Genomic DNA, 13,152 nt, shown 5'->3' with positions numbered 1-13,152 from the left:
AACAAGTACAAATTTCATTCCTCTATCTAGCAACATTTATTACAATAAATTTAATTCCTCTAAACAAGTATAAAATTCATTTTATAAAAAACTAAAAAAAGCAAATAATATGAATTTCTCCCCTTAACATAGAAAACATTTTATAGAAATAACAGAGATATAAAAATTATAAAAAAATAAAAGCAACAAAAATTCATATCTATTTATATAACCAGCCAATATAATTTTTTTTTGTGGAATAATATTGAAATTCATAATTCGAAACAAGAGATACAAGTGACCAATCAAGACAATAAAAAACTAACATCTTTCATCATCTTCCACTTCTAGACCTATAAATGGATGATGATCAAAGAGGCTAAAATTACTCTCCATGACGTGAAAGAACTAGCAAGAGCATCCGCATCCATATATATATATATGTAGCCAGCCAATATAATTTTAATAATTCAATGAAAAAATAGAAAAAAAAATAATGAGACTTACTTGGAATCAACTGGAGAAAAAAAATGCAACTCAAAAAACCCACTTGAAGTAACATCTAATTATGGAGGAAGAGTAAGAAGCAAGCACCCTTTGAAAGAATGTGCCTTAAGAAGATTCACTCACAATGAAAGAAAATGAAAGAAGGGATAAAGCAAATAGAGACTCAAATAGAGACTCCAAATTAAAGAATAAACTTGACCTATAAAGAGAGAAGTAAAAACATACGTCTGAGACAACGAAAAATGGTGCGGCGTTCAATGACGACGGCAAATAGCAAATGGTGATGAACAACAGACTTCGATGGATGGTGATCTTTGCTCCTCATCAACGGAAATGGGTAAAGGTGAGAGCTTTCAAGTGAGAGAAAAGCTAAAAGAGAGAAAGATGCAGTTTGAAAATGAGGAGGGAGGTGTTGGTTGCGAAATTTTAATAGAGAAACGACGTCGATTTTATAGAAAAATGGCATCGTTTCCAGCTTCAATATCATTTATTTGATAATTGATGTTGAAACTTCACCATTTTTTAAAAAACTTTAACTAGTTTTCCACATCTATTTTCTGAATAATCGATGTGGGAAAGACTTTTAACATTGGTTTTTTGAAAACCAATGTTAAAAATGTTGAACTTACTTACAATTTTGCCACTATCTTTTTTTTTTTTGGCATCAATTTTTTACATAACTAATGTAAATAGGCAACATAAAAGCTTAATTTTGTAGAAGTGAGCATAGCTTACCTACTAGTCATCCTCTATTAAAAAATATTAAGAAAATTAGGGAGTTTGCAATGAAAGATTGAATAGTCACTTTCAATCATATATATTTTAGAGAAGTTACAAATGTGCTTATATGCTCACACATCAAGTATCTCAAAACAATTTAAATCTTATTATTTTTAATGAATGGCTATAGGATGAGAATCTTCTTGAATTCTGACATGAACTGATTTATGTAACTTTTGCACAGTGGCTTTGTAATTAAAAAAAAACACATCATAAGTCCATCTGGATGGCAATACCCCTCACTGTGCCTTGAGATTCACCGTGGACTTGGAGCTCCGTCTTAACAAGTACATCAAAACATTATTTGAAATTAGGAATTCTGATTTATAGTTATTAGTTTAAACTAGTCAACTTGCATAAGTGATGAAAGAGAGAAATTTCAAAAATAATCATATTTTAAATAAAGGACATCCCTCAAACAGTGGTTACTTGGTTATTGCTAATTAATTAATTTATTTAATTTAACAAAAATTAAAACCTTCACATAATTTTTGCTAAATTCTAATGATTAAAAAACCGACCGAATTAGACGATCGGACCATCGACCAATCAGGCCAATGGCTCGATCAAATCGCAAAAAATCATTTGAGGAGTAGGGCTAGATTGAGCCGCTTTAGACTGGTGGTCAGACTAAGAATCGAGTCTTGTTTTTAAAAACTAAATTGTTTAAGAAAATACCCTTTTTACTTTTTTTATTTTTTTTATCGATTTTTTTTAAATGACTAATTTTTTTAATCATTTGATATTATGTTGTATCATGTCACTTGTTAAGTCATGATAAACTTAAATATTTGGTTTTATTTTTAAATTAAGTAGTAATTTCATATTTATTTCTTATATTTAATTATTATATACATATATAACTTTTATAATTTAATTATTATGTCGCCGATTCGACTAGTTGGACCATACAAACCATGAACTGCTAGTTTTTTTGGTTTAACATCTAGTCCAATTTTGAAAACATTGCTAAATTCAAGGGTAATACATGAAGAAAGAGGAAGGACAAAAAAAAATTGATCACTTGTCGTGGTGCTCTTGATTCTGTAGATTCATTGAATTTGAATCCTTACTCATATCATCTTCAAGTTCTTTTCTATCTCGTGGTTATTGGACTTGTTGCCACGGCTAGTAATCAAGGCATGTTTTAATATGAGAAAGATCTTGAAGTAGGTAAGAGTGAAGGAAAGGAGAAGCCAACCTTAGTAAGGCATGTCATCTTCAAGTTCTTCCCAATCTTGTGGTTGGGTTACTCTTTGCCACGAGTTGCTATCATATATTGTCCTAATGTCCATGAATCGAATGGTTTCTGAGTTATTTGTTGCTTGTAGACATGAAGGGCAAAATGAAATTCCCTTCCACTTGTTATTTCCTGCGTATTGCTCTTAAAGGAAACCTTTACATGATTCCATTTCTCTCCCTAGGAGAGTTTAGCCTTGTCAATCACGCTTTGCGGATCTCATACTCCCTCCATTTTTCTTTTTAGGAGAAATTGTCACTTTTAGTTTATTTTTTAATAAGCAAAATCATATTTTTTGATAAGCAGTTATTATAAATTTTTAAAATTACCTCTTATAATTTCATCATTTATAGTCATAAGAAACAATTCAGGAAAGGTATTTCAGTCCAATTGTTTTATTTTCAGACATAATTAATATAGTTAATCAATTTTTTTAAATTATATGATTAACTTTTTTTTACCTTACAAATAAAAATGAATGGAGTATATATAAATGATCCATCTTTAAAAGTATTAGAGAGAGCATTTCCCAAGAGCAAATGCTACCTCTTAGCTTTATTTTTTTTTTACAAAAAAAAAAAGAATTCGAGAGGTGGTGTTTTCTTTAAAAGAAATGCCACTGCTAATGCTAACCTCTTGTAGTGTTTCATTATGTCTAAGATTTTAGATAGCTTTGGGACTTGTAACGTTTTATAAATGTCACCAAGTTAAAATTTTAAATGCTACCAAAACTTTTTTTTTTTTTTTGTATAGTGTTGGAGAAGCACCAAGAGAGCAATTGGATGTATGTTGACACCCTTGGCCTATGTGGCCTCTTTTTTTCGGTTGAAGTAATGAATAAAATTTTAACTTAGGACATCTTTGTTTATTATTAGCATGTAGACTCTTTGATTTAAATTATGTTGCATGTGTTGGCCATGAGATTTATTTTTGCCCCTTGATCGGCCCTCAAGTGCATGAGATTGACATAGTAATAAACCCTAGAGTATTCCAAAAGTAAAACTTAAAAGATGATAGTGATCTTTGTTATTTAAAAAAGCAAATAAGAGTTTTGAAAAAGAGATTTAAATTAAATAATGAAAATAAATAAGAAAACAATAAAAGCGATGGATTATGAAGAAATCAATCAAACTAATGTCAGGGATCATGACTCACCAATCAGGATTGATTATCCTAATTCAGTTAATTATCTTCCACTTTTTTATAACGACAACCATTTTTAAGATGTCATAATTACCTTTCAGTATATTATGATGTATTTAGTTAGAGTCAAATCTAACTCTCACCAAATTCTACTATCTAACTAAACTATGAAACTATGGTCTAAGCCATCACACACTCCTAGATTATTCTTAACTTAGTTATCTGTGCCTATTTCTCTAGGTATATTTAAGTTATTTACCTTTTAGTTCATCAAACTACCATAGACTATATAGTGGCTATACTATATAAATCTATATAAAAAGTAATTAAAACAAGACGGATAAATATAAAAGCAAACTTACATTCTCATATACAAAACAAGAAAAATAAAATAACCAAATAAAAGAGCAAATACATCCTAGTCAGGCCACTCCCTATCCTAACTAGGAATTTAGCAATAACATAGAGTTAAAACTACAATCCCAAATAGAAAATATGAGCAAAATCAAAGAGAAGAAGAAAAGAGAGAAAGCTTCCAATTTGAAAAAATTCCTCCGAACTCCATAATATGCTTCCTAGCCTTCAGATATAAGATTTGATTTGTTGAGAGGCTTTTGGGTGGTTTATTTATAATTAATTCATCCTCCTTGAGCTCAAAATACATCTAGATCACACCTAAATCTTATATAATTCTATAATATATGATATTTGATTCTCATGTTTGTAATCTTTTTTTAATTTAAGTGATTTACTCTTTTTTTCTTGTATAATATAAAAACAAGAAGATATGAGTAGATTTTGTACTAAAAATTATCTTATAATTAAGTGATGAAAGGAATATATATATATATATATATAATTAGTTAAATAGGTATAGAATATCAACAAATATAATCCAAAATATATGCCTATTTATCTGTAAAATATGCCATTTTCACCTCTCATGGTCCAAACGTGTTATTTGGAATTATTTATGTTATTGTATTGGCTATGAGACTTCTATCTATCCTTCATAGTCTTAAAGGATTATTATTTATTCTTGGAGAGATTCAATTATGATTTAAGTTTTGAATTGTTGATTTTAAAGTTTTTTGGAGACTATGCTATGCTATTTTAAATGGTTTATATCCTTTTTGAAGAACTTGTTTAATGAGATCTCATTTTAATACTTTCTATCTATTTAAATTATGTTTTTAAATACCATGATAGATTTCTTTTTTTGGATTTGCGATATTCTTTTATTATCATAGTAGATCATTTTTTATCATGGTAGTTGATATTTATGAAATTTTTTAATTATAAAAAAGTTCTTTTTTATCATAATATATTTTCTATATAACTATTTTGTCCTTAGTTATCATGATAAACTCTTTTCTATCATGATAATGTTTTTAAATTTATGATTCTGTCTTTTCTATTGTGATAAGGTTTTTTATTATCATGGTAGTATTTAAAAAAATATTTCACTCTGTAACACCATGGTAGATATTTTTCTACCATGGTATAATTACTTTTTAAAAATTGAGTTTTTTTAATAATGTATTATGTAAAATAAAATAAATTCAGTATATGAGTAAGGGATATTTCACCTAGTTGGAGTTTTTGACTTTTGTAGGATTTATTTATAAATAAGTTTGCTTCACAAAAATTATGTATAATTTTCCCTAAAAAAAAAAAAGAGGTTAATCGGTGACATTACAGTTTTCATATTCAATTAATTAAACTGGTACTGGAACTGCTGACATAATATATAATTAAATAAAAAATAAAATAAAAAAAAAATATTGACAGCGTCGTTTTCAGTTTATTGCTGTGCAACTACGCCATATATATATATATATATATATATATTGGACGGAACAACTACACCATATTAAGTTTCAATTTTCTTCCTTTTTCTTTTCATATGTTTTTTTTTTTTTTGGTTTACCTCATTTGTCATTTTAAAGCAAATGGATTTTTAACTTTCTTTACACTTTAATTGATACAATGTCAAGTAACAAATGATGCACTCAAAATTTTACTATAAGGATCCAAAAGAAAGTAGTATTTCTAAACTAAATAAAAAATTTTATTACTAAAGAAAGAGTAGAAATTAGGACGGGAAAAATAGGTCCATGCAAAGAAGGTAATAATTATAAGTGTCCAAAACATTCCGATGTGCAAGATTAATTCAAGTCTATCAAACTTGCCCAATTCAAAAAGGGTCCAATATTCAAAATGAGTGATCTATCTCATATTTTACATGTTAAAACACTTGATTTTTGGCATCAAATTGTGTATAATAGGGTTTAATTCCCAGTTTTGAGTTGTCATTTTTAGATTGACTTTATGAACCCTAGTAGTGCTATTTGATGATTGTTTTGACACTTTCATATCCTAATTTGAGATCTTGGGCATTAATTCTCTTCTTTTCCTGTCTATTTCTTTTTGTTTAGAATTTATTTAGTCTTGTGTTTTTATTTTCAGATTTTGTGAGGGCAATTTTGGAATCAAGGATCAAAAGCTAGTCCACATGCTTGGAGAAATTCAAGAGATAGCAAATAAATAAAGATGAAGAATTTAGGGGCTGTTGGGCGCAAATTCCAGAATTATTTGAGGGATGATGTAGCACATTATTCAGATTTAATTAGGGAGAATTAATTAAATAAAAAATCAAAGGAGCATGGAAAGCATTGAGGGACACATTATCAAGTGAAGAAGGGGCATGGGAGGTGTGACATGATCAGATCTAATAGGGGACATGTGGCAGCTTGATTGGGAGCCTAAGGAGGAGTCACATTTCCCACACATGTTCACATGTCCCTTGCCACATTTTCCACCTCATTTTTATTCCATTTTAGCTTATTTTTGTTCATTTTTCCAGCTCATTTCAGATCTGGACCTTCCTTGTTTTTATCACCATCCACTTTGGTTTTATCACCACTCACATTTTCCACACATACATAAGCTGAATTTTAGATGAGAGCCTCATAATTCAGATCCCACTCTCTCACTTCAACACATTTCTCTCTCTTCTTCTTCATTCATTTTCGTCCAGCACTGTTCATCCGTTTTTCAGATTTCATTTCTTCATCTTCCATCATCAACACTTGGTCCAGATCATCATTCCTTCTCTATTCAATTTTTGTCCACTTTCTTCTCCATTCTAGCTTGCATTTTCGTCCATCTCTTGTCCAGATTTCCAGATTGCAACTTCTTCATCTCATTCATCCATGGAAGCTTCTCAAGCTCAAGGTCTAATTCAAGTAAAGAGGAAGAGCATGAGAGGCTGATCATTTAGAGCTCCAAGAAAGATGACTTGACATTATGAGATTTTCAGATTTGTAATTGTTGTTCATTTTCTTGATTTCATGTTCTTGTCTTGATTCTTTAGGATTTCGAATTTTGAACCTGTTTTGGTTGAAGACTTTGTGATTCTAATTCAGATTTGATGAGAATATGAATTTGAATTTAGATTTTCATGCTATTTTCAGTTCTGGAATTTATGATTTACCTTAATGTTCTAGGGTTATTTCATAAGTTCTTGCTGATTCTTGTTCAAGTTCTTGTGTAGACTTGAGTTAGATCCATATTAGTTATATGAATTTGACTTAAGGTGTTTTTCTTCGACTAGTTTTGGTCTGAAACTTGTGTAGAACAAGGCTAAATATAGTGTTAATTTCTAAGTTCACTTGACCTAGATTCATTCGTGTCCATTGAGTCTAATGGTGCACCACACTTAGAGGTTTCTAAGTGTCTCATTTCAAGTTAATCAAGAAGGTTTATGATGTTATAATTCTAAAATTAATGATTAATGTTAGGAAATCTGACTTGGGCTCACCATAATCATCATTCATTTCATTACAACTAAAACAGAATTTTACAAACATTTATTGTTGCATTATAGAGTTAGTTTAGTCACTTGAAAATTCAGATTAATTTGTGACATTTGAACAATGATTTGTATGCTTTGCTCTCTAGGAAAATGACCTAGAATACTCACTTCTACATTCTAGTAAAATTTGATAACTTAAGACGACTAAAGGGTTCATCAATGAGCTAATGAGTCAAATAAGTCATTTTTTGCATTCGGTGACAGTCCAACCATTCTAACCATTTCATTGGCGTGAGTCTTAAAATACTACTTAACATGATAAAGATACATCTTAGAGTGGCATTATTTTTTATTTGTGAAGAAAAGCTCAATTTTATCAATTCATATTGACAGTGATTACACGTCATCATATCGAGGAATATGTCAGTGATATTACAATTACAATATTTGATTTAGACCCTATTTAGTTCAAGGGGAGGGAAAGAATATTTGATTTAAACCCTATTTAATTCAAGGGGAGGGAAGAAGGAGGGAAAAGGAAGTGAGAGGAGGTGAGGGAAGGAGGGGGAGGGGAGAGAAAATTTTAAACCCTTCCCCTTGTTTGGTAAGATGGAGGGGAGGGGAGCTTTTTTAAAATTTTCTCCCTCCTCCCCTCCCCTCCCCTCCAACCAAACACTACTTTAAAAATATTCTATTATATTTTAATCACAATTACAACAATCTAAATCAATAAATAATACAACCCAATATCCTCATCAGAAAATATAAAAGATGTGGCCAATTGATATGAAAAATCTGCATTTTTGATCCAAAAAAAAATAGAATTTCTCTCACTTTTCTATCACATTTTTCACTTCCCCACACTTTTCTCCCCAGCCAATCACCTGACAAGAGAAGCGTGAAAAAAATCAGTATGTGAGAACAAGTAGCAGGAAACGATGTGCTTAGTTTCTCCCCAAGGTTGTGTTTTGGCATCAGACATTTCCATCGTAGGATTAGGGTCCGTAAAGCTGATATTTTTTCTATTATTTTCATTCTTGTTTGTATGAACTGCACAATAAACGTTCTCATCATCACTGTTCGAGCCGTCCTTGATGGAAATTTCCACTCGCTTCCAGTTATTTGGCAGGGGGAGTTTAGTGTTGGGAATCATGCTCTGTAAATCACAAACATACAAATGATTTGGTTTCATCTCTGATAGCGGCAAGCACGCTGAAGAAATCCCCATCACTATGCCATCCACAAATAGCGAGAATGTATAGTTGCCGACGGAATTCCTGTCATCTCTAATAAGAAAGCACAGACAAATCAGTGGGAACTCTTCACGAACCCAAAAGGATGGAGAACATCCTCGGCTATACTTGTGGAACCATTCTGGGATCGTCTTTCCAGGCAAAATAAAGTTTTTCCTTCCAGGTTGTTGAGAGAAAACCTGTGAAATACAAATTATAACAAATGGAGCTTATATGTAATATATGGAGAGAGAGAGAGAGAGAGAGAGTTAAAGAAAGAAAGAGATACCTGTTTCAATACTAGGCTTCTGGACAATTGGCTTAATGATGGGCAACATGTAGCACTAAATTTTTCTAGATTTGGTGGCACCCCATCAATATACTTAAGCAGCTTGCAATTATCCAACAAAAGACAATTCAAATAGTGACAATCTTCTATGCATGCTGGAAGGGTTGTGAAATTATTGAAACTTAGATCTAAATGTATTAAATTAGGCAAGTAAGAAAGGCCAAAAGCAAGAAAACCATTTGATAAATTGCAATTTGAGAACCAAACATGTGTCAATGACAATCCTCTGGGGTTTGAGATTCTTTGTTCTCCACCTTGGCCCATCTCAAAATTGTTCATCATAACACAGAAATTTGCTCTTAATTCGCAAAGGTTTGGCAGCATACAAATATCAACGGGAAGCCTCTTTAGATGATGACACTCCTCCATGTTCAAGATTTCAAGCCCAACAAGATTGCAAATTGATGATGGCAATTCTTGTACAGCTGTTCTGCCTAATTCAAGTACTTTCATCTTTTCCATTTTGTCTAGTATTTGTGGAAAACTTTGAAGGCTGGAACAGCCAAAAAAGTTGAGACATTCAAGAGATGTCAATGTGAAGCTAGATGGCAAAATCCTCAAGCTCTTGCATTTCATCGCACTCAATTCTCTCAAATTATTCAAAAATCCAACCGACTCATGAATTTGGATTAAATTTGTGCAACCATCAAGCCACAATTCTCTTAAATTAGAAGCTCCTGACAGATCCGGTATCTGCCTTAGAAATTTACAATTTTTAAAATCCATGCAGCTTAAGCTCTCGAACATCTATAAAACAATTATGTAAATTTAATTTAAAACTTGACAAGAAAATTGAAAAAAAAAAAGTAATTTTGAAAATACTTACGTACTTGACTACATACCTTAACAAATGGCAGCAAGTGACAATAACTATCAGACAAGTTGATATAGACAAGTTTTGTTGGATGAAAATCGGATGGTAAAAATTTGAAAGGATACCCTTTCCAGACCAGCACCCTTAAACTATTTGGAAGATATTTGGGACGTTGAGAAAAGCATGCATTTTTTACCACAAGAACCTTAAGGTTCTTCATCTTCATGAATCCCTTTCCATTCCATCGTACTTCCTTATCTTGGGGTAAGTCTAGTATCATGACTTGAATTTTCTTCGTTCCCTTTGAGAATAAAAAGTACACAATAAAAATTTAGATGCATAGAAGTAACAGGGCAAGTTTTAAAGGGAGGGAAATATAAACATGTATATTGTCCTTACCATGTTTTCTTGTAAGATATGAAGAATGTCCTTGAAGCACCATAGCCTACTACGCTCACCTGGCTCATTTGGTGATTGTCGTCGAACAATTTCTTTACCCATATCTTCAATCAAGTCATGCATCGTGAGACGATTCTCTCGAATGTTCACTAAAGATTTGTCAACAAGCACTCCAATAGCATATTCTGGTGGGATTTCATGCAGACTTTGCAACATACCCTTAACCTCTTCTAATTTCTCACCTTTGAGAAAACAAGCTAAATCAAGGAAAATTTCCTTCTCCTTTTCCTCTAGACCATCAAAGCTTAATTTGAGGACCTCAAAAATTTCACTATTGGGTATTGTTTCATATTGATCTAATCCAGAATTCCACTCATTGATACTTTTACCACACAAGTTAGAACCAATCACTTCCAAAACTAATGGAAGGCCACAAGAGTAAAGCACTGCCCGATTTAAAACATCTACGTACTCAGAATTCAGATTTCTCTTTTTAAAGGCATTCCAGCTAATTAACTGAAGAGATTCCTCATAACTTAACTCCTTTACATTATAAATTCTTTCAACCCCATGACCAGCTAACAATTGTTTATTCCTTGTCGTAATGATAATCCTACTTCCACGGCCAAACCAATCACATGTTCCAGCCAGTGCTCGTAACTGTTCCAATTTATCAACATCATCAAGGATTAAAAGAATCTTCTTTCGTTGGAGCCTGTGTTTTATTATTGAAATCCCTCTGTGGAGATCACCCAATCTGAGTTTTTTCTCCTTGATTATTTCGTAAAGTAATTTCCCTTGGAGATGAGACAAGCCTTGCTTACTAGAGAGTTCTCTAACATTAGAAAGAAAACATAAATCTTCAAAATGATCAGCCACAGAGTTACACACACCTCTTGCAATTGTTGATTTACCTATTCCACCAATTCCACCAATTCCTACCATTTTGACTTCCTCGTCAGACCAAATATCTAGAAGTGAGATAACTTCTCGTACTCGAGACTCGAGTCCAATTGAATAATCAGTAACATGCAAAGGTATACGATTAATCCTTGCAGAAACTTCACTTGTGATCCTTTTAATATACTCTTGTTCTTTTGCAATCCTGTCAATTTATAAGAAGTTTACTGTTATTCAAATTAAAATTACAATTCGCTAGTTTTGAAATAAAACTATGTTGTCTTCCTTAATTATTCCTCACAATAATAAATAATTTCAAAACTTATTATGCTTTTTTTAGTTATTTCATTAAGGGCATTTCAGTCTTTTAACCCTAAGATATTGATACCGAAGGACCTTTCGCTTGCATAAGTTTGAGGACCTTTTGGGCAATTGCTGGTAACTGGTAAGATGTTTTCAGGCAATTTTCCTTGAATATAAATATAAAAACAAAAATCCAAGTAATAAAAAGGAAAATTATATTTCTACCAAAAAAAAAAAAAGGAAAATTATAGGCAGAAGCACGAGGATTTACCCAGGTTTGAGATGCCAACCAGACAAGTTAGCTGCTTCAGACAAAGCCAACCTCCACTTTTGCAGCTTCTGCTCTGTGTTTTCCAATCTTTTCTGCAAGTGAGCCAGTGCTTCTCCATAGCTCCCTGCTTGATGCCTCACTTCTGAAGGATCCACGTAATAAAACACCGGATACACCAACCGACCTTCTTCTTTGAAGCAATCCATAATCTCGGCAAGTTCGTCCAGACAGAACGTCGAGGATGCATAGTTTTCGGAGAAGACTATGATAGCAATCCTGGATTCTTGTATGGCTCTCAAAAGAGAGGGTTTGATTTCTTCCCCTGCCCAAAGGGATTCATCATCGATGAAGGAATGGATTCCACTTTGACGGAGAGAATCGTATAGATGGCCGATGAAATTCAAGCGAGTATCCTCACCTCGAAAGCTAAGGAACACGTCGTACGTCCATTTGTAGGCGAGAGAAGAGGACGCAGCTTGCTGAGCCATCTGGAAATGACTGAGACTCTGAGGGCTTGAGAACAGCAAAACTGAGCAAGAAGAAATATCATTCGAGGGACAGGGAAGACTGAGAAGTTCGCTGGCTATCTGCCGAAATAATGGAAGGTCATGCCAACAGGCTTCCACGGAGCATCGTCATATTTTCCTTTTATTTAGGCTTCGTACTTCGTAGGGGGGAAGAAACAGAAGGGAAAGTACAGGACTGTGCAAAGCTAGACAAAAGGAAAACGAGTGGGAACAATGATTAAAGTAACAAAATGCTAAACTTGTAATACATTTTAAAAAAATTACCAAGAAACAACGAATCGAAAATGGGTGTGGTATTCAGTCAAAAACAAAAACAAAAGTGCTACTACTTTTTTTTGGCTAATAAAAATAATTTAATAAAGATTAATATGAATTTTATTGTTATTCTAAAAGTGCTACTTATTTTAAGCAATAATTAAGGAAGAATAAAATAATTAATCCCTATCGTTTTATTGTGTATTATTCTTGGTCATTATACGTTGTTTCCAATGCTCCAGGTCTTCATAGTTTTTCTCATTTACAATGTTAATCCTTTTATTTTATGTTCTTCCTTCCTTTCCTCTTTTTTATTATGATATGGGTTCAAACACTTTGTATAAATTAACATTAATTTTTTTCTCTTTTGTGATTAATGATATAAATGTATATATTTTTTTCTCCTCTTAATGTATATAAGTGTTTTGACTGCCATAGGTGATGCTCAATAGGGTTAGTTTGAGTGTAGCGTTTAAATAAAATAGTGCAAAAACTAAAGGTTTTGTTAATAAGATAAGGATACACTTAGTAATCTTAAAATTAAATTTTAGTAATTGTAATGAGATATTGAACAGCTAATTTAATTAAACACTTGTTATTAACTTAAAAGAATTTGTTTAAGTATTTTTTTAGAAC

At 32.0% G+C, this 13,152-nt stretch overlaps 1 protein-coding gene across 1 annotated transcript; it reads right to left on the bottom strand.

The window, feature by feature from the left end:
- Positions 1 to 7,990: 7,990 nt before the first annotated feature.
- Positions 7,991 to 12,419, bottom strand: LOC129295352 (disease resistance protein RUN1-like). Its single transcript, XM_054933870.1, has 5 exons — positions 11,735 to 12,419; positions 10,261 to 11,365; positions 9,890 to 10,162; positions 8,988 to 9,794; positions 7,991 to 8,898 (listed from the first exon to the last, which is right to left on the bottom strand). Exons 1-5 carry the CDS (start codon positions 12,220 to 12,222, stop codon positions 8,347 to 8,349), a joined length of 3,225 nt encoding a protein of 1,074 aa, XP_054789845.1. The 5' UTR covers positions 12,223 to 12,419; the 3' UTR covers positions 7,991 to 8,346.
- Between the last annotated feature and the right edge of the window lie 733 nt (positions 12,420 to 13,152).

The sequence above is a fragment of the Prosopis cineraria genome, unplaced genomic scaffold, assembly GCF_029017545.1.
Source record: "Prosopis cineraria cultivar Desert tree isolate PC_DT_omini unplaced genomic scaffold, ASM2901754v1 PC1, whole genome shotgun sequence".
Classification (NCBI taxonomy): Eukaryota; Viridiplantae; Streptophyta; class Magnoliopsida; order Fabales; family Fabaceae; genus Prosopis; species Prosopis cineraria.
Note: the sequence above shows the minus strand (reverse complement) of the source record. Positions and strands in the feature narration are given on the sequence as shown.

Excerpts from the sequence above, each read along its gene's own strand:
- LOC129295352 (XM_054933870.1), bottom strand. The coding sequence starts at position 12,222 with ATGGCTCAGCAAGCTGCGTCCTCTTCTCTCGCCTACAAATGGACGTAC. Across the intron at positions 10,163-10,260 it reads ATATCTTACAAGAAAACATG|GGAACGAAGAAAATTCAAGT; the intron begins GTAAGGACAATA and ends TTATTCTCAAAG. Across the intron at positions 9,795-9,889 it reads ACTTGCTGCCATTTGTTAAG|ATGTTCGAGAGCTTAAGCTG; the intron begins GTATGTAGTCAA and ends ATTGTTTTATAG.